The sequence below is a fragment of the Hypomesus nipponensis genome, chromosome 10, assembly GCF_054491055.1.
Source record: "Hypomesus nipponensis isolate SF chromosome 10, ASM5449105v1, whole genome shotgun sequence".
In the NCBI taxonomy this organism is placed as follows: domain Eukaryota; kingdom Metazoa; phylum Chordata; class Actinopteri; order Osmeriformes; family Osmeridae; genus Hypomesus; species Hypomesus nipponensis.
The window spans coordinates 3,203,903-3,229,056 of record NC_140370.1 but is presented as its reverse complement, the minus strand read 5'-3'; the positions used below and the strand labels follow the sequence as shown (position 1 = coordinate 3,229,056).

Here is a 25,154-nt window from a genome sequence, read left to right as displayed (position 1 = left end):
ATGGCCTTTAAAACTGAAAAATGTATGGACATAACTAGCAAGATTTTTCTCTCGTGGATTTTGTATTTTCAATGCATCTCTTAATTATATAAGAGTTGTGATAAACATAATTCAGACACGAACAGTAAGCACTAAATAAATAAGCCCTCAGTTTTTCTTTTCCTGGAGAACCACCCCACTCGAGGAGTATACCATTTTTTCAATCCCTGGTGGCCTTTGGGGTGCGTTTGGATTATACCATTTTGAAAGTAGGCACACAATGTGTTTTTGTATCAAGATGTTTTATAATGTTGTTAAAAAAATCTGTATGAATTACGTTGTGTATCAGACATCTATTAAACTCATATTTTTTGGTTTAAATCATGTGCATATATCATTAACCCATTTTACGTTGTTCAACTGCATTACCGGTTTCCCCTATACAGGACCATTACATTACAGAATAGCATCCCACTCAAACTGTCTGGTGTGAGTTCTGGAGATTTGTTAGTAAGGTGATAACTTGTATGTTTACGTTCGTTTTACTTCCTAGTCAATCACCATGTCGGTGGCATTTGCTCCTCACAGACAGCGTGGAAAAGGTGATATAACCCCCGCTGGAATACAAAAGGTAATTAATTTGATCACGCACCAGTAACAGAATGGAGTCGTAGCATCATCAGCTCCTAGCTAGGAGCTAAACTAGCGGCCAAGTCGATATAGGGAAATAGATTGGTAACAATATAGCGCCGGAGTGAAGCGCGGTCATTATGAACTCAGCGGGAGAGTTCATCGAACATGTATACGCTGAATATGTGATGTCAATTCTATCTGTTCATGTTGAATTTCTTCCACACGAGTGGGGGCCTATGGGCATGTTAGCTTGCTTGTTAGCTGGAAAGCTAACAAGAAGCCTCTTTTGTTAGCTAGGCACGCTCAAATTATTCGGATCCATTGATACTAGTCAGTGGTAGGCGGGATGAATAGCCACATGACTACCTTTCAGTGTTTCAGTCAATATTTTATCCAATATCTACAAGATTCAACAAGTCAACACATATTGAGTCTTGAATATTTCATATGTAGCGGGCTGCATTTGATTCCCATGCATCTTTTCCTTAATAACTGAACATGGTAAACATGCTAGTACACAGTAGTAGCAGTGCTACAATGTATAGTCTCAGCCAGTAGCTAACCAAGATATGTTGTTGTATTAATCTTGCTGACTACAATGTTACGGTTTGTAAACGTAACACGGTTTTTGTCTGTTTGAATTTCATTATTTGAGATTTTTTATTTTATTTTTTGTCTTTGATTTACTTGTTTCAGTTACTGGATGAGAACAATCAACTGATTCAGTGTATAATGGAATTCCAAAGCAAAGGAAAAACAGCAGAGTGTTCACAGTAAGTTCTTCAAGCTTAGTTACTGGTAGTACTAGTGGACTTTCTCAGGCAAAGTATTATGCTACTGATATGCTTTAGCTGAATTATAGAAAATCTGGAAATAATGCAGTATTCTTAACCCATCAGAAACCAACATATTTTTTTCATTACCTTTTCGTTAACAGATATCAGCAGATGCTCCACAGAAATTTAGTGTACCTGGCCACGATAGCAGACTCCAATCAGAACATGCAGTCTCTCTTACCTGCTGTGAGTATGCGTTTTGGGGTAGAGCTACCTGTTGGGGCTGTCAATGACACGAGTCAGATTTCAGGTTCTTAATCACTTTACATAGGGTTACTTTCTTTAGGTTAGGTTATTAAAACCACCAGTTAACACCAACATAACGAAGAAAACTACTGGCCATCTGTTCAGTGACTGGGAACCTGAATTTCAACTTGCATGGTAGAAGAAAATACCATCCAAGCCGCTCTGACGAGGGGTGTTGAGGGGAAACGCTAATTCAACCAATCTATCTGGACACATCAAGACTCACCCACCGGCATTGCAACAATATGACATGGCTCACATTCATACAGCTACCGTCCAGTTAAAAAGCCTATTAACTGATCATCTGCTGTCCATTAATTCCAAATTGGGACTTGAGATTAGGGGCATCGTCACACACCAACAGAGCAAGACTAACTCATCCATTACAGCACTGATTAGGAATTCCACCACATTTGGCAAGTCCATGGATTGGAGCAAGGCGCTCTTTAGCTCTAATATATATTCAAAGGCTTTCGAGCATTGAAAGAAAAAAAAAACCAAGTCTTTGGCGCATGTGAGGTTGAATGCTAAACTGAAGTGCCTCATATGTAAACCAGTGCCAGTTTGCCTTGTTCCCCCCCCCCCTCCTCCCCGTTGTTGCCAAGGGGGGGAGATGTGTTCGTGTTCACCTAGATGCTCTTACTTGGTTTCAGAAGTGTGACTCCCCCATCCCAGAGGTAAAGCTTGAAGTGAGTATGTGTGGAAGAGTGGGCTGTAATGGCGATAGGGTCTCTTGATTGTCATCATGTCCATGCTGTTTCTCATGTCGAGCCCCCAAGTTTACAGTAACTGGGGGGGGACTATCTGTGTCCGTCACCTCATGGCCCAGAGATTACTGCTGGGGAATGTATTCAGCCTCATATATAACCTGCATACAGCATCATGTCTATTTTGTCAATAAAAAAAGCAAGCGAGCGAACCTAGTCCCTCATTTGAATTCACTTCTCGTCAGTCACGTCAGTTGTTTGAGTCCTTGGTTGTTCCTCTGGATGTTGGTCCTTACCCGCGGTGGCAGCCCAGACCGTGTGTCTAATCCCCCGGTCGGTGTCTCCTCCTCCTCCCTGTGTTGTGTGTCTGCAGCCGCCCACGCAGAGCATGCCCATGGGCCCCGGTGGGATGACCCCGAGCGGAGCGCCCCCGCAGCCCCCCCACGGCCACAGCATGCCCTCCGACGGCATGGTCAGCGGAGGCCCCCCGGCCCCGCACATGCAGAGCCAGATGAATGGACAGATGCCTGGTGAGTGACCCCGCTCCCCCCCCCTCCCTCCCCATCCCCCACCCGCTCTCGCCTGCCCTTCTCCTCCCTCTGTCGCTGTCGCGGCGGGGTTGCCTAGCAACAGCAGCGAGCTGCGAGGCAGGCTGGCCGGGCCGGAGGATGATGTCACCCCCCTCAGAGAGCTCCGGCAGTAGACTTGGAGCTGCTTTTTCCCTGCGCTTGTTTTGTCGCGTCTTGCCTTGCCGTTTGTGTTTCGTGCACGTGCATTTGTTTGTGTGTGCCCATGCAAATGGGTTTTACCGGTTGAGTGTGTTGGCAGGTTTGAGCTTCAGGCATAATCTGCGAGCAATTGTAATGCTTGAAAAAAAAGAATATATATATATATATATATATCTGTGTTATTATCATTTTAAGGGAAACTACGCGTAGCGTGTAAGTGTGTTTAGCATCGTGCTATAGACTGTGTCCAGAAGGGATGACCAGTCTGCTCCATCCCCAGGCCCTAACCACATGCCCATGCAGGGCCCCGGGCCGGGCCCTAACCAGCCCCCCAACATGCCCAGCGGAGCCATGAACATGCCCCCCAGCAGCCACGGCTCCATGGGCGGCTACAACCACTCTGTCCCCTCCTCCCAGGGCATTCCTGCCCAGGCCCAGATGAACATGACCCAGGGCCAGCCCATGGGCAACTACGGCCCCCGGCCCAACATGAACATGCAGCCTAACCAAGGTGACTACAGCCCCGCGACACGCACACACACAACCCTCCCGAACGCAGCATCAGGAATGTTTATTCCGCTGTTACAGCCACACCTGTTGACCTTGACGTTAGGGGTTGTGGATGCTGGTGCTCGATATGAACGCTCCCGTTTCAATGCTGATGAAGTGGTGTTTCCATCCTTGTGTCTTCTCCAGGACCCATGATGCACCAGCAGCCCCCCTCCCAACAGTACAACATGCCCCCCGGCGCCAGCGGACAGCACTACCAGGGCCAGCAGAACCCCATGGGCATGATGGGCCAGGTCAACCAGGGGAACCATGTCATGGGCCAGAGGCCCATGCCGCCCTACAGACCCCCCCAGCAAGGTATGCTCCTCAGCGGGCAGCGGTGTCAGGGGGGGGTGGGGGGAGTGCCCACCAGCACTGGACTACAACCTCTCCTCGACCCTCTTCTTTAACTCCCCCTCTTTCCTTCTGACGTGACCCTGTTTTCACTGTGGTTGCTCACTGGCGCAGGCAAGCCCCACCCCCCTGCCCCCCCCCCCCCTATTAGACACACCCTGGTGCTCTGGAGTCCTTTTTTTTTGGCATTTCCTGTCAGTCCTGGACGCAACCCTCGTCCCAGTCTCCGAAACAGCTAAAGCCCCTATCCTGGAGTATCCACGGAGGCCCTTCTCAGAGTGCTCCAGAGCATATTACTGGGGGGGGGGGGGTAGAGAAAAGAAAAGCTTTAAAAAAAAAAAAAACCCCGACCCCCTTCACTCCCTTCCCCGAAACCCAGTATGACCCACCCCCAACAACACCTTGAATCTACTTGTGTGTATGTTGTGTGCTGTGTGTGTATGTGTAGGACCCCCTCAGCAGTACCCAGGGCAGGAAGACTACTATGGGGACCAGTACAGTCACGCAGCGCAGGGAGCCTCAGAAGGTAGGAGAACTCTCCGGCCTCTCCCAGAAAAACCCAAACCACGAGCTCCATCTCTCGCCAGCTAATAAACACCTTAAAAAAAAAAAACTACAAAAAAAGAGCAGAAGTCCCAGAGCAGAATGGACAGGAGGAAGTAGGTCCAGAGCCACAGAGCCCACGAGCCATGCCCGGCAGGGGACCTCCTTAGCAGGCCTCCAAGACGTTTTGTTACGTGAAGAGAAGGGGATGCCTCGTCTTAACTCCCCCCCCCCCCCCCCCTCCACCCCCACAGCTCAGCTGTTATTTTAGTCAGACCCGTCCCTGTGTCTTGGTAGCTCTTACGCACCCTTGAGGTTCTGCATCAGTCCCAGGCCGTCGGTGACCGGTCAATACACTATATACGACCAGCCAGATTGCAGCTCTACGAAGTCCCTGGGCTGAATCCGAACACGCCGGCGAAGTCCTCTTGTCCGACAGCCAGAGCCTTTACACGCTGTGTCACTGTTGACCATGTTCCCCAGAAACAACTTCATCCTGTGTCACTGTTGACCATGTTCCCCAGAAACAACTTCCTCCTGTGTCACTGTTGACCATGTTCCCCAGAAACAACTTCCTCCTGTGTCACTGTTGACCATGTTCCCCAGAAACAACTTCCTCCTGTGTCACTGTTGACCATGTTGCCCAGAAACAACTTCCTCCTGTGTCACTGTTGACCATATTCCTCAGAAACAACTTCCTCCTGTGTCACTGTTGACCATGTTCCCCAGAAACAACTTCCTCCTGTGTCACTGTTGACCATGTTCCCCAGCAACAACTTCCTCCTGTGTCACTGTTGACCATGTTCCCCAGCAACAACTTCCTCCTGTGTCACTGTTGACCATGTTCCCCAGAAACAACTTCCTCCTGTGTCACTGTTGACCATGTTCCCCAGAAACAACTTCCTCCTGTGTCACTGTTGACCATGTTCCCCAGAAACAACTTCCTCCTGTGTCACTGTTGACCATGTTCCCCAGAAACAACTTCCTCCTGTGTCACTGTTGACCATGTTCCCCAGAAACAACTTCCTCCTGTGTCACTGTTGACCATGTTCCCCAGAAACAACTTCCTCCTGTGTCAGTTCACTTTGACTCACTCCTGATACTCTTCTGTATCGTCCTCTCCTTTCCCACCCTAAACCTTTCACTATTTTCACACTAAAGTTACAAAATAAAACCTTGCCCCCCTCCCCCACACACACACAAGGCTGTCTGCTGAACATGGCATATCCGCTTTTAAAAGCAACATTGATCAACATGTATTAACATGTACACTCTAAGTCTGTGATGAATGTTCCATCCTGCTCTCAAACGAGGGTTTCCTTTCTTTCATAAGACAATGCCAGGTTTTATTTCCTGCCCCAGGGGCATTAACATGCCTTCCTATCTCCCTGTCACGACGATGTAGGTCATACTTACTGTTCTCCACCGCTGTATCCTGAACTAGGCCTCTACGGGCCCTGTGAGGAGCCCACACTGCTTTGCCACCAAGGAGGTATCTAGGAGGCCATACCTTAGCAAACGTCTTCACATGTGTAAGCACATGAGGAGGTGAAAGCAGACATTTTGCTATGGCTTTGATTTGATCTGGGAGGCCTTTTTTTTTTTGTTTTTTTTGGGGGGGGGCTTCTACTCAAGGCTTTTTTTGGAAAGGACCTCAACAAGCAAGCAGATTTGCATTAACCATGTACACAGTCCTTCCTGGCTAGCCTGGCTAGCCTGGCTAGCCTAGCTAGCCTAGCTAGCCTAGCTAGCCTAGCTAGCAGCGAGTGAGCAGCCTTAGCTCGCCGTGTGCGCTTTACTCATAGCCTACTCTGCTTTTTAGGCGTTGTCCATTTTTCTGTCCCTGCTTCGTGTGTCCTATTTGTTTCTTCTCCCCCCCCCCCCCCCTCATTACTCACTTTTCATGAATTGTTTTCAAATCATGTGGGCTTTTTATTTTTGTTGTAATTGTTTTTCTATATTTGCGTCTCGCTTATGACGTCAGGTAAGGCTACTTGGGCGGCGCTGCAGTAACCAGCTGAGGCGTAAAGCCCTCAAACCCGTCAGGATATCCCGACGCTTCACTCACCGTCTGTTGACCTGCTTCGGTGGTTCTTGCCGTCATTTTTGAAAAGTGCCGTCACAACCATTGCAAGAGCAACAGCCAACAGACAGTGACCACAAGGGGGGGGGGGGGTGTTGGTGAGCGAGGGAACATGTGGGGCCACCCCAGTCTCAGACCAAAGCGGTCTCCTAACAGACACCCCACAATTGTGGATGCTGTGGCTGAAAGCTGCTGCTGTTGAGCAGCGGTGCGGCTCTCCGGCTGATGCCGCTCTCTGTCTCCCCCTGCAGGTAACGCCCAGTATGGCCAGCAGCAGGAGGCCTACCAGCAGGGCCCCCCCCAGCAGCAGGGCTACCCCCCTCAGCAGCAGTACCCAGGACAGCAGGGCTACCCCGGACAGCAGCAGGGCTACGGTAAGTGGGACGGTGAAACAGCGCGTTTACTACTCTCTCCCTCTTTCTCCCTCTTGCTTTTACTCTCTCTCTCCCCTGCTTATATCTCTCTCTGTCTCTGTTTCTTTTGCCCCGCTTCCTGTCTCTCTCTCCCCCCTCGTTCTCTTTCCCCCCACCCCCCCCCCCCATGAACCTCAGTTTGAAGACGTTTGAGAGACAGGACGCAGGGTTACGCTAGTCCGACGAAGTTTATCCCATGAGCAGGCCATTGGACGCCAGTCTGGCAGGCGAGAGCCATCCAGAAGTGAGGAAGAGGAGGGGAGGAGGAGGGGAGGAGAGGAGAGGGGGGCTGGGCCCAGGAAAACACAGAGGGCGGTGATGGGAGAGTGTGGAGTGCAGCCCTCCTCGCCCGGGTTTGACAACTCATCTCTCGCTCTCTCTCTCTCTCTCTCTCTGAGCCAGAGGCCATTCTCTCATGTCAGTAATGAGCTGGTGAGGTTTTGGGCTCGGATCAATCTGGCACACCCACATACACACTTGCGTTCTTGAAGGCCTCCGCAAGGTTGTCTGACTGCATCGGGCATTAGTGGGTGCTTAACGATGCAGATCTCGGTAAGTCAGTTCGCCAGCCAGGCCTCAGCGGCAGAAGGCTAGCTAGCTAGCTCCAGCACGCACACGGGCTGATGAAGTGATTTTTAATGAGGTCGGCACCACTAATGAAGGCTCACGGAATCTCCTTCATGTCTCTCCATTAAGACAGTAGCACCCTAACTCCTGGCCCTGAACTCTCTCTCTCTCTCTCTCTCTCACTCTTGCCCTCCTCTCTCACCTTCCTCCTCCTCTCTCCCCGTACCCCTCATGACTGAGGGATAATCGGGAGACCGTGCACACGAACCAGAGCCCAGAGTATCCACCAACCTATGCCACCCATGTCTCTGTCTATCAGCTATCTGTCCTGGAAGATGTAGACTGTTCTGAAAAGGATAAAGTAACGGTTGCCATTGTCACGAGGTGGACACCACCAGCTCAATGAGCTGTTGAGACTGCCTGAGTAGCCCCGGGGGGGCATGTGGACGTTCAGGTCTGTTCTTGACCACTGATCAGTTAACAATAATGAAGGACTACAACCAGTGATTACTTTATTACTTTCATACTGTTTGGAACGCTCTGAAATGTAATGAACTATGTTTGAACTCGACCCTGCTATGTGAGCTCTCGAGAACATGGAACGTCAGGGCCATTTCTAGGAGCCCTGTCTAAAGCCTAAACAAAAGCTATCCAGCATGCGGCGTCCTCTTTCTGTGCTTGCGAAGGCCATGTTGATCGTCATCTCCCTGACGTTTCTTGTGAGAGTAAAACCCTTGTGTGTTGTCATACTATTTAACTGCCCTTCATTCCTGTATTCATTGTCCAGTCTGAGATGCTCAACTTGAGTGTATCAGACACCTGCACCTTACAGATCTGTAATAAATACAGAACTTGTACTTGGCGATTCACGTCATTGACTTGGTTAGGTCAGCAATTGGGTACTATCAAATACGTCTTCAAAGTAGAGCCCTCCCTGGAACACCTGTAGTCCTGGCCGGAACACTTGTAGTCCCGGAACACTTGTAGTCCCGGAACACTTGTAGTCCCGGAACACTTGTAGTCCTGGCCGGAACACTTGTAGTCCCGGAACACTTGTAGTCCCGGAACACTTGTAGTCCCGGAACACTTGTAGTCCTACCCAACTGTGTTGGAGACCTCACCCTCCTTTCGTCTCCATGTCCCCCCCTCAGGTCCCTCCCAAGGTGCCCCAGGGCAATATCCCAACTACCCCCAGGGCCAGGGCCAGCAGTATGGGGGCTACCGGCCCCCCCAGCCGGGCCCGCCCCAGGCCCAGCAGCAGCGTCCCTATGGCTACGACCAGGTGAGTACCCCCCAGCCCCCCCCCCCCCCTAACACAGCTCCCTCCTAGCAGCCACCTGCCCGTATGTGGCTCTGTATGTGTGTGTGTTCCCTATATATCTGTTAGTTGTCAAGTCAGACATTAAGAGAGACAAACGTACAGAGATGATGTCTTTATGTTAGGTGAACTGAGCCTGGAGTTTTAACCGATGAGGGAAGGTATAGGTCTTGTGCATGCTGTCACTGTGTGTGGGAGAGGGTGGGTGGGTGGGGGGGGGGAGTTAGCAGACAGATTTGAGGAGGCGTTGATGCAGCTAGAGCTGCCCCTCGCTAGTCCTTAGGTTGTAATGCAGGGACCGGGGATGAGTCGTGGCTAACAAACACGGCAGGCCCAGTTCAGTGACTAGGACCTGGGTACAGTCAGCAGCTAGCGCCTCCAGACAGTCAGGGGCGCTCTCTTCTCCCTGTACAGCTTTTGAAAGGCAGCGTGGGACAGTGGTTGAGGGGTCTACATGTTGCGCTGTGCTTTCCTGTGGTCCTGTGCGGGGGCCGCAGCCACCCTTTGATATCTTTATATCTTTGAATATTCAGGGACACATGAGGAAATAAAGGCCCGGGGATTTGAAACCCCCTCTGACTAGCTCTGTATGAAGCAAAGGTAATGGTTGCTGTAAAGACCTCGACGTCAAATCTTAGACTTTTATTCTTTTTCTAAAAAAAAAAAAAATATTTTTCATTTATTTATTTTTTACCACCCAGCCTTGATTTCATTTGATTTGTTTTGTATTTCTTGCATTTGTTCTGGTTCTCCTTCTTTTCACTCCTCTGCTTATTATTATTTTATTTTTTTCTGTTTTCCCATCTTTGCTTTCTCTATTTTTGTAACCAGGGGTCGCATTTAAGTCTTGAGGTCCTCGAAAACACAGCATGCACAGCTTGTAGTCAAAATGGAGCTTTGGAATTTCTTTCAGTAATCAGTTTGATGTTCAGCTTATCATTCTGTTGTTGTGTGTCTCCTCTCATGCTATTAAGAAAACATCACTGCACCGTTTGCAATGAGCACTGTTGTAACGTAGTGCTATTTGAACCTAAAACAAGTTATTTGAAATGAATTACAAAAAGCAACATCACACACACGTCTAAGGCCTATTTCGACCCCTGTTTAGAAATGCACTTGACATTAAATAACTTCCTCAGAGAATGGCCCACTTGGATCATTCTTCTACTAAAACCCCCCCTCCCCCTCAAATGTGGCCATTCAGCTGAAACCAGGCAAATTCCAGCGATGAGGCCATGCTGCCACCTGCTGGTCAAACTCAGCCAATGCAGCCACAAAAAAAAAAGAAAAAAAAAGATAAATGTTTGCCGTACACCTACCATACGGTTCACTCGACAGATGTGCTTGTTTGCATCCTATTTAGATGTATCAATATTAACACGACCCGTGCATATTGGCTGAGACTAAACTGTCCCTGTGATGTTTTTTCATCGATTCCTCTGCTCTCTCCGTAGGGTCAGTATGGAAATTACCAGCAATGAGAGAAGGCCGTGCCACCTCCTACCCCCCCCCCCCCCACCCCCCCCCACCCCACCCTGACCCCTGACCTCTGACCTGTCTTCAACTGTCTGGACTTTTGCAGCTCGCTGAGACGACGTCTTAGACTCACACACACACACACACTCTTTCTCTCTATTATCTGGGCTGGGGTCCTTGTGTACAATTTCTTTTCCCCCCCCCTCCTTCCCTCTTTCCCCCGGCTCCACCACTGTCCTGTTGTAGTCTGAGCAGCAAAGCCTTCGATGAAAATGAGCTGCCTTCCCCAGAGTATTGCAGATTGGGAAATGGGGGCAATGGGAATTCTTATTAATATTATAAAAGATATCTATACATAGGACAGAAGAATACAGACCTTAGCCATAGTGTGGGGCTGTGTTTCTCCAACCCCACCCCCACACCCCCACTTATACGAAGCAATAACTTCCGGAGGGAGGGAAGAGGTGGGCGGTTGAATGTTTTAGGTGAGGAGGTGACTTCTGCTAGGCCATGGTACATGTCGAGGGCCGTATGTGATGTAAAAAAAAAAAAAAAAAAAAAACTGTATTTGATGCTTTTTAGATGGAGCTAACTTTGTATAAGAATCTGGAGACTGGTCAAACATCTGGTTTCCTTGAGCTGTATGTGTCAATGGAAGTTTGGTTTCCTTTTTGTTTTTGTGACATCCACGAATGTTTTTATTTGATTTTTGTCCTTTCGTTTTTAAGTCCCCTCTGTGTTTAGTTGCGTCCTCTGCTACTTGAGTTCATTGTAAATCATGTGACTGCCTGGGCCAAACTGATACTATGATTTGTTAATGGAAATGTACATAGATAATAAACCCACACAGATGTAACCTTTTTTTTTTCATCTGACTGCTGGGGATGCCATGAAAACAACATCTCTAAAGATGATGTCCGGCAGACACCTGGACTCCACGACCACATCCTGTGTGCCATCAGCATCACAGAAACCATTTTGTATATTCTCGTTCTGAGTTCTTGAGGTTATTTGGTCTCTGTCTTGATGTTTTGTCACATACAACCTTACAGTCCCCTCCATCTGTTACAACACATTCATCTTGGAAGCTATTGTTTTCCCCTGAATAAAGTTGTCAGTAAAATCATGTTTCTTCATTGGCATAGCACCAAATGAAACTAACTTTGATATGAGTATGATTTAATAGAAACAATACTTTCTAATAAATGATCATTAGCTAAAATATTTAATTCCAGCATTATCCACGAAGAAACAGTAACGGCCCAGTTCAATAGAATCAATAGTATACTGTATCAATCCTAATGTGACTAATTTTCAATGATTCTGATCTATATTCTGACTGGCGAAGAAAATGATTAGGGATGACTTACTGTGGCCGGAACCAAGGGCAGTCATCGAATGTCATTAATCACCATGTTGAAAACCAATAGAACCAGTTGCAATTTTTTCCAAAGATCTTTCTGCTAATCAGCGAGCCCCTTGATTTTAGCAGCAGTCCTCAGCTTGTCGGATCTGTCCAGAAGTCCAGGGCACGTTTACACCCCAAATTACCTCCCTGCCCCCCCCCCTTTGCTCCCTCTAGAGAGAGAGAGGGACTACCTGTCACAGAAGGGGGGGGGGGGGTACAGATGGCGTGCCAGATGTGTGGCTGGAGCACGTGACTAGTGTGTGGCCGTGGTGTTAGAAAGGGCCGGCGCCTGGGCCGAGCTGGCGAGGAGTGGGACTGTTTGTTCTCTCGAAGACAGACTTTGGAGCAACGCATTTTCTGTATCACTCTGTCTGTGTAAAAGTGCTCCTAAGTGTGTGGGTGTGCATGGCCGGGGTCTAGTGGCATCTCCCCGTCACCCCACCGTCCTGCTGCTCCACAGCTGGCAGCCCCACCCTTCCCAGCTGCCACTGGGCCTCCCCACGGCCCCTCGGGTTGGCAGAGCTGGCGTTTTGGGCGCCCCCCCACCAGTCCTCCCCAGCAGCTGCCGCCCTCAGCTGCGCTCTCACAGACGGGATCGGGGTCGGACAAAGTCACTCCTCCTGTGACTCTGTCTGGGGCCGCGGGGGGGCGCCGGGATGAGGGGGTGGGAGGAAACTGATCGTCGAACCCGTCGTGGAGGGGGTCTTTGAGGCACACATGAATTCAGGACACAATCATGTGGCCTTCGTGGTGGAGCTTTTGAAAATGAAAGGCGGAGCAGCTCCTCTCTGGATTGACAATTTTGTTTTTTAAAGTTTTTGACTATTTATAACCTAACCTGTTATTTAATGTAAAACGTGTTGACTAATACAGTGTTGAGGTGGTTTTAAAAGATATGAATATAAATTACAAAAAAGAAAAGGGTATGATTCCACACTGTACCCTGGATGATAGCAAGGCAAACAGCAGAGTGACAGTATCATTTCAGAGCATGATTATCTTGTTCAATATTTTGATAATTAGAATTCAGAGCACCTTTCAGAAAGGGCTCTAACCACCGAGGGGAAAATGACATTGTGATCATAGCTGCCAGGCAAAAAGTGATCTCTCCCTCTCTCTTTCTCTCAGTCCCCCCCCCTCTCTCTGTCTCACCCTCTCTCTCTCTCTCTCCATCTCCATGCCTCCCCATTTCTCTCTCTCTCTCTCTCTCTCTCTCTCTCTCTCTCTCTCTCTCTCTCTCTCACAGTGTGACAGAAAGTCTATGGGGAGGTATAAGAGGTAGTTATGGGGGAAATGCAGCAGCCTCCACAGTTTAATTGGAGATGTGTCACACTAAATAAATGGTGCAAAAACAAGCGCTGACTGGAGGGCTTGAGGGAGGGCCCCTTGGGAGGGCAGTGTGCTTTATTGGGCAGGAACTCTGCAGGGCTCCAGGGGGAAAGAGCCAGGCCGGGGTACCCACCCTCCACGCCCAAGCCTCCAGGCTCAAAAAGCCCTCCGATGAGGAAGGACAAGAGGGATGGATCCTACTGTTTTATGTGCAGTGGAGAGGCTACCTGTGAACTTGGTGACCTAAATGCACGGTTATTGATTACTTCTGACCCAATCAACCACGACAAAAAACAATCTCATTCCTCAACCTGCAATGTCAATTCCTGCGTGACTCCGGAAATCCATAATCATAAAGAAAAATCTTACGCAAGCAGTCTATCTCTTCCTAGATTCTTGAGTTTGCCCGTGTCAATTTGTGTTTTGCAGGAAGCAGAGCCAAGACAGCCAACCCAATTAGCCTACCTAATCCATAAAGGATCCCGGAACACCCCAGAGAATAGCTTCTCCAATACTTTATCAATGTTGATAACTCATGTCCTCAGCAATCTTGTCTTGTTTGCACTTTGTGTGCTTTCCAGACATCACAACATGCACTGTGATCTACTTCCACGCTGAGAGGCTGTACGAGGCAGTGTGAACATCCTCTCAGATCTCTGGGGGAACGGACAGGGTTCTGATGAAGGAGTTTGAAGGATGAAAATGACCGAGAACCATTGCGTGTGATTTTAGTGTACTCTCTCCCTCTGTGTAAACTGAAAGGGCATGGTGTGGTTAACTAATGAAAATGTATCATATCATCACGGTTTTGTTGGCCTACCGACATCTTAGTTCAGTCGTTTCAAATCTATGCTGCTCAGAACATACATATACTAACAATTTTCCAAATGGGATCTGTCTTAATCATGGGAAATTATTTAAACGACTTGTGTCTCCCACCAATCATTTTTGTTCAGCTGCCTGCATCAGAAGTGCGGTGCTGTTCAAGTCCCAATGTTTGCTGCTCTTTAGCCACCAACTCCAATTAAGAGTGCGCTGTTTTGTTTGTGTACATGGAAGTTGTCTCTGGGAGAAATAGCAGGTATGCTGATATCAGTATTCCCACAGCCTGCATAATTGCTGTAATTTGCTTTCCCTTTGGGTAATCTGTAAACATGGCTGTTTTGATGTTTTTTGGCATCCTCCATTGGCTGAGTGCTCTCCTCCTCCAGCGGAGCCCCATCCCAGCCCAGGGTGACACAAATAGATCCTTCCCCAGAAGGCACACGTAGTTCCACACGGCAGCGATCGATACGGCCCAGTCCTCACTGGGACGCTGGCGGTTTTAAAAGTGGCCCTGTGAGCAGACACTCCCCACGCTGGCGTTTTAGGGAAATAAAGCTATCGATCTAGCGGGGCCCTCCGGCCGAGCGCTAACCTGGTCCCCCCGCAAATGAGAACGTGCTCATCTGGACACATCTGCCCCTCAATGTTCCCAAAAAATGGGGCCTGGAGAGAGAGGGGGGGGGCCTAACGGGGCCCGCTGCTTCGGATGATGAGCCCGGCCCTGCTGGACGCCCCCGTCCGAGAGGGGAGGCGTCTGGACGCCCGGGACTTCCATTAGAGGCCCAGGATGGCGGCGTGGGTCGATGTGGTCAGGTCTGGTCGGGGGTACTCCATCTCGGCTCAGTGTGGCTGCCTCCCCTCTGACATTGTGAGGAGGGCCAGGGGGGGGGGGGGGGGGGGGGGTTACCCGACTGCAGAGCCGGACTGCTGAGGGGAGACACTGCCGCCACAGACGAGGCCTTTGCCTTCAAAGCACCTCTGTAGAGTTTCTCTCTTTGTTGCTCCGAATGCGTCAACATTGGCTTTTTGTTTGAGGTTTAACCAATACACTCTTTGGAATGCAGACGGGTTCTCATTTCTGAGCGCTCTGCAAACGAACGAGTATAAACCGCATTCTCTGTGTGTGTGGGGTAAAGATTATAGTAATGCACAGAACAAGTAAAACAGTAGGCTGTCATTTCCATTTTAAGATTGGATTTGTATTTGTGGACGGATGACATGATTGGCACATATTTCCTTTGTAATACTACTATTTTGAAGCAAAATTTGAAATTAATCTTGAACTTGGGATCAGCATGTCATTACAACAAATTATTAATTATATATTGAATAGAAAATCGCATTTCAAATAAATGCAAAATAAATAGAAAAAAACACTCTTCCTAACAGACACTTGCTACAGACACACACACAGTTTCCAATGGAATGAAAATGTCTTCGTCATATGCTTCCCTCTTTTCAAAAACAACATCATTGTCAATGACAGTTTGAAAACCTTCCCTCTCTCTAGCTCAGCCTGCCCTAGCAGTGTGCAGCTTGGAAGTTCTCTGCCCCAGTTCTCCATGTCCTTGAGAGTTGTGCCTTCGGGCCGGGGCTGGTGGGGTCCCGCGGTGCACAATGTGTGCCTGGCGCCCAGCCTCCCGCTGTCCTCCGCCGCCCCTACGTGGCTCTGGAGAGATGCCAAGCTCTGAGGGGCTGTTCGCGCGAGTGGGGGAGCATGCACGCACGCCGCCTACCAGCACTGCACACACACACACACACACACACAAACACTACACACTCATACACGCGCACAAATATCCACTATCTTTTCCTTCTAGCACACAATATGAATCACTGCACTGTGTGGCACAACATTACACTGTGGAGGATGTTGTTGATGGATAACCAGATTCATAGGGATTTACAGAGGTGTGATCTGATCGGTGAATGAGAAAGTATCCTTGTTTTTTTGTTCTTATTTACAAATGAATTGAAATAAATGAATTGTAAAATAAGGAATTTGATATTAGCATATTCTCAATTGAGGCCATTTGAAACCTCTGTTAGACACTTTCTGTTCAAGTTTACTCATGTTTCATTAAAAGCCATGAATCACTTCCTGAGACCACTGTAGTTAGCCAACTGTACGTGTTTGACAAATCACTATATATTTAATTCAGCAAATGTGATTTGTGTATTGTTAGTAATTAATATGGATATTGGCCAAGAGCAAAAGATAAAGATCCATTTTCTAATATTTTGTCCTTGGATTGTGTACCACGGGAATTCACTTGACTTTTTCTCTTTCTCTTTCCCCGGCTCTGGCATGGGGAATTGGTGGGATGAGAGGCTATTCCCTAAATAGCCCATGGCAAGAGGTATCCTGATTAGCATGCTGCCTGCTCTCTGGCAGCCTTCCTCCAGGCCACCAGCGCTATCACTTACGTGCTGTTTGTATTTGTAGTTGATAGTGTGTGCTGTTATAATTGGAATGAGCTCGGGAACCTCGTTTGCTTTTGATCCGCTGCCAGCCACTCGGAGTGCTACTGGGCCACAGCTCTCACCTCAATGCTCCCAGAGGATTATGGGAAACTGCAGCGCTTATGTTCTAAAAAGCGCCTGACAGCATCTCATTCAAGGTCGAACAATATGACGGTGGGCGAGCAGGGATGGAGCAGAATGAGACGGAGAGAAAGAGAGAGGGAAAAGATTCAGCTGATTTTTGATGTCGAGTCTGGGACAGACTTGGTAACTGTCTGGGAGGAAGATAGCAAGATTGCTTGAAAGTGGAAAGCAAATGTACTGGCCTGTGTGTGAATGAGGTTGTTTCAATAACACACACAGACATCCAGCATTAATGTGATCCTCCACAGTGCAGACTCAACAGATAGACAAGTCAATATGAGTGTCACGAATACTCATGTCCTTGCTGTTGACACGATTGTATGATGCTGCATTTATAATACATAAAAATAATACGTATAAGTCACTACACATGTAATGATAATTCTGTTCAGTGTTAGTCCTAAAGGAATACTTCTGATTTTATTTTTTGCAATTTCCCCCGTTTCAAAACGAATATAGTCTAAAAGAAAAATATAATGATATATAGATGGTGCTAGAACTACATTTTCATATTCTCCAAGAAAGGTTCAGGGTTCTGCTTACTCAGCTTGTTCAACCGGAGAGGTCCGACACAGGGGATTTATGATGTTCTGATGCACCCTCTCTGCCAAATGCCAGAGTGAGCCGATGAGAAAAGATCTCTGAAGCTCCTTAGCTCAATATTTAATCAACCTCTGGTAAAAAAAAAAAAAAATCTCACTTCAAATTGCTGTGAAAATATTTGGCAAAAGCTTAGAACTTTTGTCAATTTCTTTGTCAATTTTTATTAATTGTATTGGGAATATCTCATGGAATATCTCAGAGGAATGTTTTCTGGCAACAGAAACACTCTTGAATGAGTTTCACAGGGTAGAGTTTGTTTTAATGGTCTTTTGTTTTAACCTTAGTCTTAGCAGTAGCCTTAACCCCACATGTAAATCTGCATTATGTCTGTGTTCGGAGGGAAATGTAACATCAAGCGACTGAGGCCACATCACAGTTTCTATGTCTTCGAATCCACCAAGGACCGGGTGGACGATTCACCAGAGACTCACCCTGATGAGCTGCTTCCAGCAGGCCACCACCACTGGTTAAGTACAAACACCTGCTCAAATATTGGCAATTAGGACATAATTAGCTGCTAATGTATTTCTAATCCAGAGCGAGCCATAGATTTGTCTTTTCTTGCGTAGACTCCCTTTTTTAATGTCCTTTGTTGTTATTGTTTTCCTCAGGTATTTGTATCCCGAGAACATTGACTAAGTGCCCTAGTTCATCATATGCAAATGGCTTATTAATTACACATGCGTTCTGCCCGTGTTCCAGAGACATCAAAGGGCCTGTGAGTCTTCAGATGGTCCCACTCTGTACCACTACTCAGGTTACAAATGGCTGCGTGTGCACTTTTGAACATGCCTTCACACGCAGTATAACTGCATCCTCAATTAACATTTTCACAGGAACCTCTCTTTTTGCCTCCTAATATTTGAGAAGTATCTCCGGTGGTCTGAAGAGGTTTGCAGTGCGGTTATCATCTGAAAGGGGATCACACAGAGTGTTATTAGAAAGCTTAATTTTGGAATACAGGAAGCTTAGCCATGGGGGTTCCCGCAGGGAGACCAACCCAGATACAGTCTGTAGCTGATTGGGCTGTTTTGAATTCTTGTATTACATTCATTTGCAGTTTTTTGCGCCTTTGTCTCTCATATCCTGACTCTTGAACATGGGTGTGATTGTTGAGTCCTCAACACAGACATCGTTGTTGCATGTGTTTGCGTGTGTGTGGTGTGTGGGGGTTTGGTCTCTCCCCATCCCTGGTGGACTTTGTGTTAACGACCTATACCGCAGGTGTCAGTAGATGATTTATACAACCCATAAGGCCTCGCATTGATTAGCACTAGTGCTCTAATGGGTTAGCAGGACTCAAACTCAGGTTCACACACAGCGCAACATTCTGTGTCCAGTCCCCAGCACCCTACTGTAACACACAAACTGGCCATAGCATGACCATGATTCACTCTTGTCCAATCAGATGTGTGGGAGGAGGATGTGTGCGTCTGTTTGTGTGTTTATCAGAACCCCGAGTAGTTGATCAGTCTCTGGTGGCGGGGTTTAACTGACTGGTGCTGCTGGTAGGATAATTAGCTAAGTGTATCGCTTTGATGATAAACTGGATAGTTGAGAGATGCCTCTTCTTCCCTGCCCACCTGATATCCCGATTGTTTATTGATCTCATTAAACCCAATTTAGCTGTTAATGGCTCAACATTTTGGACGGGAGGGGAAGTTGAGTGTTGAGAGACCATAGCACCCTTGACAAGCAATTTTCCACATGTGGAGGCCAAGCGTTACGTGGATGTCAAGAGCTTTAAATGGATTTCAGCACCTTTTTTGATGACCAGGATCAAAAACAACTGTCAGGAAGACTCATTGAAGGTGAATAGCAGGCTTTTAGGTACATCTCTGTAGTGGCTCATCCTGCTAGTCCAACACTCAGTCCAACAGTCTCTCTCTCTCTCTCTCTCTCTCTCTCTCTCTCTCTCTCTCTCTCTCTCTCTCTCTCTCTCTCTGTCTCTCTCTGTCTCTCTCTGTCTCTCTCTCTGTCTCTCTCTCCCCCCTCCCCCCCCCCCCTCTCTCTCTCTCCCCCTCCCCCCAGTGGTCCTTGTCATTGGTCTTGACATCCTGGTCGGGCGCAGCACCAACATAATGAAGAGTGTATGACATGCCATTGAATTGAGTCTGAGAACTGTACCAGAGCCACCAGGTGGGGCTCATTCTTACAGTAGAGATGTTTTCTCCTTTGAATCTTTGTATTATTTTAGACGATGGCAGCGGTTGTTGTGTTAGCACAGCCCAGAAAGCCTCCAGTGAGGTGTAATCTTTGGTTCTTTAGCGAGTCGCCCACCCACACCGACCTATCATTCCTCATTAACAGACCGATGGGTTTGTGGTTGTCCTCATTACTAAAAAGGTAGGCTCTGCCCCTAGAGGTAGCTTCATCAACACCAGAGAAAAATCTATCTTAGGTGCTCTATTTATATTTCTGACTCACTGCCACAAAGATTTATTTTGTGCTCCTGTCAATCCATCTCTCTAATGGGCAGTGGCATCGTTTTTAGTTTGGAGAGTGGGTACTATATGTCTGCGTGTATGTGTGTGAGACAGAAAGATTTTGTGTGTCGTTTGTGTAATAGCGTTTGATTACTTTTGCAATTGCCACCCCCCACCACCACCACCACCACCCCCACCCACACACATACACACATTGCTGAAAACACAAACCCACATGCACACACACACACATGCACACACACACACACAGAGATACACAGAGACATAGACACCTAGAGGTCATAAGAGTCAGTGAATGACTGCTCTCACAGGACAGTTGCCTGGAGATAGAGATTGGAGATGCCATGTCATTAAGATGATAAAAAAGCCATTTTCATTTGCATGGGTTATTAATGTGGACTAATGATGCAGAGATCAACAGTGAGATGTCTGCTAGTTATGGGGTTAATCTTCTCACTGCTCCTAAATTCATAAAGATGACTTTATCTGAAACACAAATGCTCATAGAAATCTCCAGAGACTTTCATTTTACAATAACTTTACCAAAGTTGTCAGGAAACACTGGTTCATTCACAGGGAAGTGGGGTGGAGTGCATTTGCACAGCTCTTGTTCCACTTCAAGCAATCAGCTGGAATGTATCTTTTTGTTATTGTTACAATGCCACATCAATTTCTAGAACACTATAGAGCAGCACTGTAGAGCAGCACTGTGTGTGAGTGTGTGTGTGTGTGTGTGTGTGTGTGTGTGTGTGTGTGTGTGTGTGTGTGTGTGTGTAAATGGATGTACAGTACTCTTATCTCAAACGTGTTGGCATTTAAAATAAACTTAGATAATAAAAGTAATGCTAAAAACACATTTTATTTATGCAAGTCACAATACATGGACAATACATATTGTCCAATATTTTGGTTAACATTGAGTCAATGCTGAAGTACAGTCACAACCAAAACAGATAGTATTACCTAGATTCAAATTTAATTGAATTCTACATTGTCACCAAATCAATACTGTTTCATGTAGAGAAAGGATTTCACATGTGTGAACCCTTGAACCAGGGTGAAGGGCCAGGGTTAAGGTGAGTGTTAGAATTACAGTGGGTTAATGTGAGAGTTAGGATTACAGTGAGTTAATGTGAGAGTTAGGATTACAGTGGGTTAAGGTGAGAGTTAGGATTACAGTGGGTTAAGGTGAGAGTTAGGATTACAGTGGGTTAATGTGAGAGTTAGGATTACAGTGGGTTAATGTGAGAGTTAGGATTACAGTGGGTTAATGTGAGAGTTAGGATTACAGTGGGTTAAGGTGAGAGTTAGGATTACAGACCTGCCAGAGAAGAAGCGATGCCAAGCAGAAGAGCTTTTTTGGGGCCTAGTATCTGCCTCCCAGGTGTAGGTTGGGTTTCTTTTAAAACGTGTCTCTGTGCAGATGCATCCTCCATAGATGATTGTTTAATGGTGATTTAGTATGAGCCCTGATGGGGAGCATACTGCTGAAACAGCAAAAAGTAGAACATTTAAGTATACTGTTTGTGAGCTAACGTTTTTTCACCTAGAAAAATATAAATTATCCAATGTCCTTGTTATTTCAAAAGTAGCACAGAAGGGGGAATGACGTAACGTGCATCTTTTCAGATGAATTGATGTTGTTTTTCTCAGGAATGTTATGGTTTAACACACTTGCTAAACAAAACATAACTCACCTGGCATTATGCATCTAACAATCCAATTGTTTCATATGAGTCACTCATACACTTGATATTGTATTTTATTACTCTCAACATTATTCGACTCCATTAACGTGTGTTCTCCTCAGTTGCTTCTTAAATCAGGCCTGCTGTCGACCATCGGGTTTATTTTGAAAACCGCACGAAAGGCTGTCAGGTTTTTTTCAACATAGTGTAGCATTGTGGACGTATCCAGCCAACAGCTTGTGGAGTCAAGGGAGCGGGCCTATCTAGACGGTGCCACCCGTAAGCACAAACTCACTTGATCAAACTCTGTCTGGACTTTTTGAAAAGTTTGAAAAGTACAACTTGTATTGTTCTACACATAGGAACTTCTTCCAACCAATCACGATCCATAATTTACTTGAAGTGGGATCTTCATACCAAATCTAGTAATTATTTCACTATAAAAGCCACAAAGTGTAAATTGTCCAGACATTTTTATAGAGTGAGCTTGTGGGTGGGAACCAATCATATAGAGAGTATGCAATCTGTAAAATATAGCAAAAATCAACGTTGATTCCTTTTCAGTTTGAAAGTAAGTGACTAAATCAACCATGAGACACTCTGAATATATTGAATTCTTACTTTCAACCAAAACGTCAAATTTAACTCTAACTAAATTACTTCAGAGGCATAGCTTACCTTATAAAAACTGTTCTTTAGCTGTTTAAACTGTGGAAATTATTTTCATCCTGATGAGGATGAAATGCTAAAATGTCGTATGACAGCTTCATCACAAGGCTCGTCATCATTATGGTGTCATTAGTTTACGGCCATCGTTGCACCTCGTTAATGCACAAAAACAAGCAGCAGAAGATCATGTTATGTGTGTGGTGCCACTGTTTAATGAGGGGAAACATTTGCATACTGGCCCCCACCCCCACCTCACCCAACAACCCACCCTCATTTATACAAATAAATCACATTAGGACATCATTGGGTAATAAAGTCTACTTTGGACTGTATCACAGAGGTGGTAGTCACACTGCAGTCAATATACAATGGTCACCAAGGATTGAGCAAATCTCTATGGAGAACCTACATGTCTTGTTTGTTACCACACCATTGAATCCTGCTATCAGTCATCCTGAAAGTTCAAAGTTGAGTGTTTAGTGCTTCAAATATCCATTTGGTCAAGTCATTTTAGACATCCCGTGACTTAGTTCCTTGATTGAAATACAAATGTGTTTTTTTCTGTTAAGTAGTCTGTAATCTTGATTGCAGCTAATTGTATGGGTTTACTACCTGGGGTGGAGTGCTTTCCGACCCTTTTTTTCATTATCAAGAGAAATATTGACATTTCCATCAGAAATGGTTGTTCATCAAATTGGTAACATTTTTGAATATGCAATTAGAACATTTGAACAGAAAATCCAGGTAAGGTGTTGAAAATCAAGGTAAGTTCCTCACAGAAACAGAATGATCCTCAGACGTCCCATTTGAAATCCACTGTGTACTGTATGCCTACTCCTACAAACTATTCTTAAAAGAGCTTATGTTGGTGTGTGTGTGTGTCCGTTCATATGTGCCTGCCTTATTTGTGCTCCCAAGTCTGAATCTCCTAAATAAATAGTGTGTTTCCTGATGCCTAACGGTGTACAGGGCCCACGCTCTGCTGATGTCCATTCACAGATGACTACCAGCGGCCCCCCGTTCCCTCATTCCCCTGCTCGCTCCCCTCTCCAGCCTTCCTTCACGCCCAAATTGACACTTGGTGCAGTGGTAGCCAGTCGGTAGCCAGTCGGGGGGCCTCTCTGCCCCGCGCCTCCAGAGATGTGGCCCAGCTGTCAGCCGTCTAATCCAGCCCAGCCTCCCTCTGAGCCAGGCAGGGGCTCCAGACCGCCCTCCCCCCACATCCATGTGCCTGGAGGCACGGAGAACAACACGGAGCCTCGTGTACAACACCAGCACACAGACGGCCAGGAGCACATCACTTAGTCAAATCAGTCATGACCGCTCATCACAAGATCTCATGCGCTAGTGAGAGCTGGGTCTGGAAATGTGGTGCTGCGGCAAAGTGGAGCGGGCAGCACACAGGGACAGGAGAGACCACACACAGCCAGGGGGATCCGCCAGGGGGATCTGCCCTTCTCTCTGCGTCGTGTCCGAGCAGACGATCCCAGGTCATTTTCACAGTGCAGACTGGAGAGACAGCCCCTCTGTTCCTGACATCTCACCAGTCTTTGTCATTGACAATCAGCTTACACAGCGTGCACACAAAGACATCCCTGGGCCAAATTACCTTCATTCAAATTACAGGTGTCAGTGTAGGCCACGTTACTATGGAAACAATGGAATAGATAACGTGACACCCTGGCAACCCCGAGCAGTGAGTATGACTGAGACATGGTACGATACAGTATTGTTCACTACTGTCGTGTCTGATATCAGGGATATCTAAGTAGTTCAAGGGGTTCTTTTTGTTACAGCTCCCGAAATGTACAGTATGCACACTACTTTTACTGTAATGTGTGTGTGTGTGTGTGTGTGTGTGGTGTGTGTGTGTGTGGTGGGCGTGGGTGGGTGGTGGGGGGGGTCTGTGTCTCGTTCTGTCTCTGTGAATAATTTGTGTGTGCACGTCTGTTGGCTTAGTGTGCGTGCGTGTATGCGGGCCGCTCCCCGCAGCATTCCCAATATCAGTATTCCTGGAGATGTGTTTTGATGTGTTTGAAGCCACGTAGCATACCTCCGAACATGACAGTAAACATGGCAGAGGCTCGCCCTCAGCGGAGCGCTGAGGCACGTCACCCCTCAGAAGTGTGACGGGTGTACAAGCCAAATCTACCGGGGCACACCGACACCCCCATGGGACCCTCCTCTCACTGCGCCGCACTGACTGCATGTTGTTCAATGCAAAACCGTTGGAAACCGTTTCGCCCTCAGTCTCCGAAAACAAAAGAAAACGGTCGTGAAGAAAAAGACAAAAACACACGAAAATGCGTATTTCCATACAAGTGACATGTTACAGAACTGATTTGAAGTGTGTGGTTCGTCCACCAGAGGTAGATGTCATGAAATCTCTTGTCCCAATGTTTTCCCTCTGTTTCATCCCTGGAAAATCACTAGTGTATGTTTCCTGCATGCGTCCCGAGGGAAATTAAGAGGTGCACTATGGATCTCTGGGGGATCGCTCCAAGAATGAGAAAAAAGCAGACGGCTTGAAAGAGGAGTGTAGGTGTTAGGAGTTACTGGCCTGGCAAAGAGATTGCCAACACATCAAAATAAAACGGGTGTTGAACAAGACAGCAAAAAAACGGAGCCATTTACACCTGCCAGAAAACAGTGCCATCCTCATGCTGTAGACATTTCAATAGCTAGATGATGCACAACGCATAATGCAATGTGTGTCAGTCGGTGATCGTGTCAGGTCATGAAATGACATTAATTTGGTGCTTGAAACTTTGATTGTTTTTTTTTTTTTTACTTTAGTAGTATTTTTTGTAATAAGCTTGACAAAGCACGCATTTAAAAATAATAAAATAATCTCATTTAACTTGTGTACAGGAGGTGAGAAGGAGCAAAACAAATGATAGAAAGAGCCCAAGAAAGATCAAGACGGAGGGAGGGAGGGAGGGAGGGAGGGAGGGAGGGAGGGAGGGAGGGAGGGAGGGAGGGAGGGAGGGAGGGAGGGAGGGAGGGAGGGAGGGAGGGAGGGAGGGAGGGAGGGAGGGAGGGAGGGGGGGGCTTAGTGGGGTCGAGATGACAGTGGAGAACAGATGAGATGGGTCTGTTCAGGAGTTATTGTTCTGGAGATGGGATGTGGGGTGGATTTGGGGAAA

At 47.0% G+C, this 25,154-nt stretch overlaps 1 protein-coding gene across 6 annotated transcripts; it reads left to right on the top strand.

The window, feature by feature from the left end:
• The first annotated feature begins 438 nt into the window (after nucleotides 1-438).
• Nucleotides 439-10,466, top strand: ss18 (SS18 subunit of BAF chromatin remodeling complex). 6 transcript variants are annotated; one of them, XM_084707955.1, is made up of 12 exons: nucleotides 439-610; nucleotides 1,309-1,385; nucleotides 1,550-1,634; nucleotides 2,348-2,383; nucleotides 2,775-2,931; nucleotides 3,410-3,640; nucleotides 3,826-3,996; nucleotides 4,481-4,558; nucleotides 6,910-7,032; nucleotides 8,790-8,920; nucleotides 9,490-9,556; nucleotides 10,411-10,465. In XM_084707955.1, the coding sequence occupies exons 1-11, from the start codon at nucleotides 542-544 to the stop codon at nucleotides 9,505-9,507; spliced, it is 1,176 nt and encodes a 391-aa protein (XP_084564081.1). In that variant the 5' UTR covers nucleotides 439-541; the 3' UTR covers nucleotides 9,508-9,556; nucleotides 10,411-10,465. The 6 variants fall into 6 exon arrangements, with proteins under 6 accessions (XP_084564081.1, XP_084564080.1, XP_084564079.1 ...); XM_084707954.1 differs by lacking the exon at nucleotides 9,490-9,556 and having other exon boundaries at nucleotides 2,351-2,383; nucleotides 10,411-10,466; XM_084707953.1 differs by lacking the exon at nucleotides 9,490-9,556 and having other exon boundaries at nucleotides 10,411-10,466.
• Nucleotides 10,467-25,154: the final 14,688 nt, after the last annotated feature.

Bases quoted from the DNA above. Each gene is read 5' to 3' on its own strand.
- ss18 (XM_084707953.1), top strand. From the start codon at position 542: ATGTCGGTGGCATTTGCTCCTCACAGACAGCGTGGAAAAGGTGATATA. The intron at 1,386-1,549 runs GTAAGTTCTTCA...TTTCGTTAACAG, and splicing joins AAAACAGCAGAGTGTTCACA to ATATCAGCAGATGCTCCACA. The intron at 2,384-2,774 runs GTGAGTATGTGT...GTGTGTCTGCAG, and splicing joins TCCCAGAGGTAAAGCTTGAA to CCGCCCACGCAGAGCATGCC.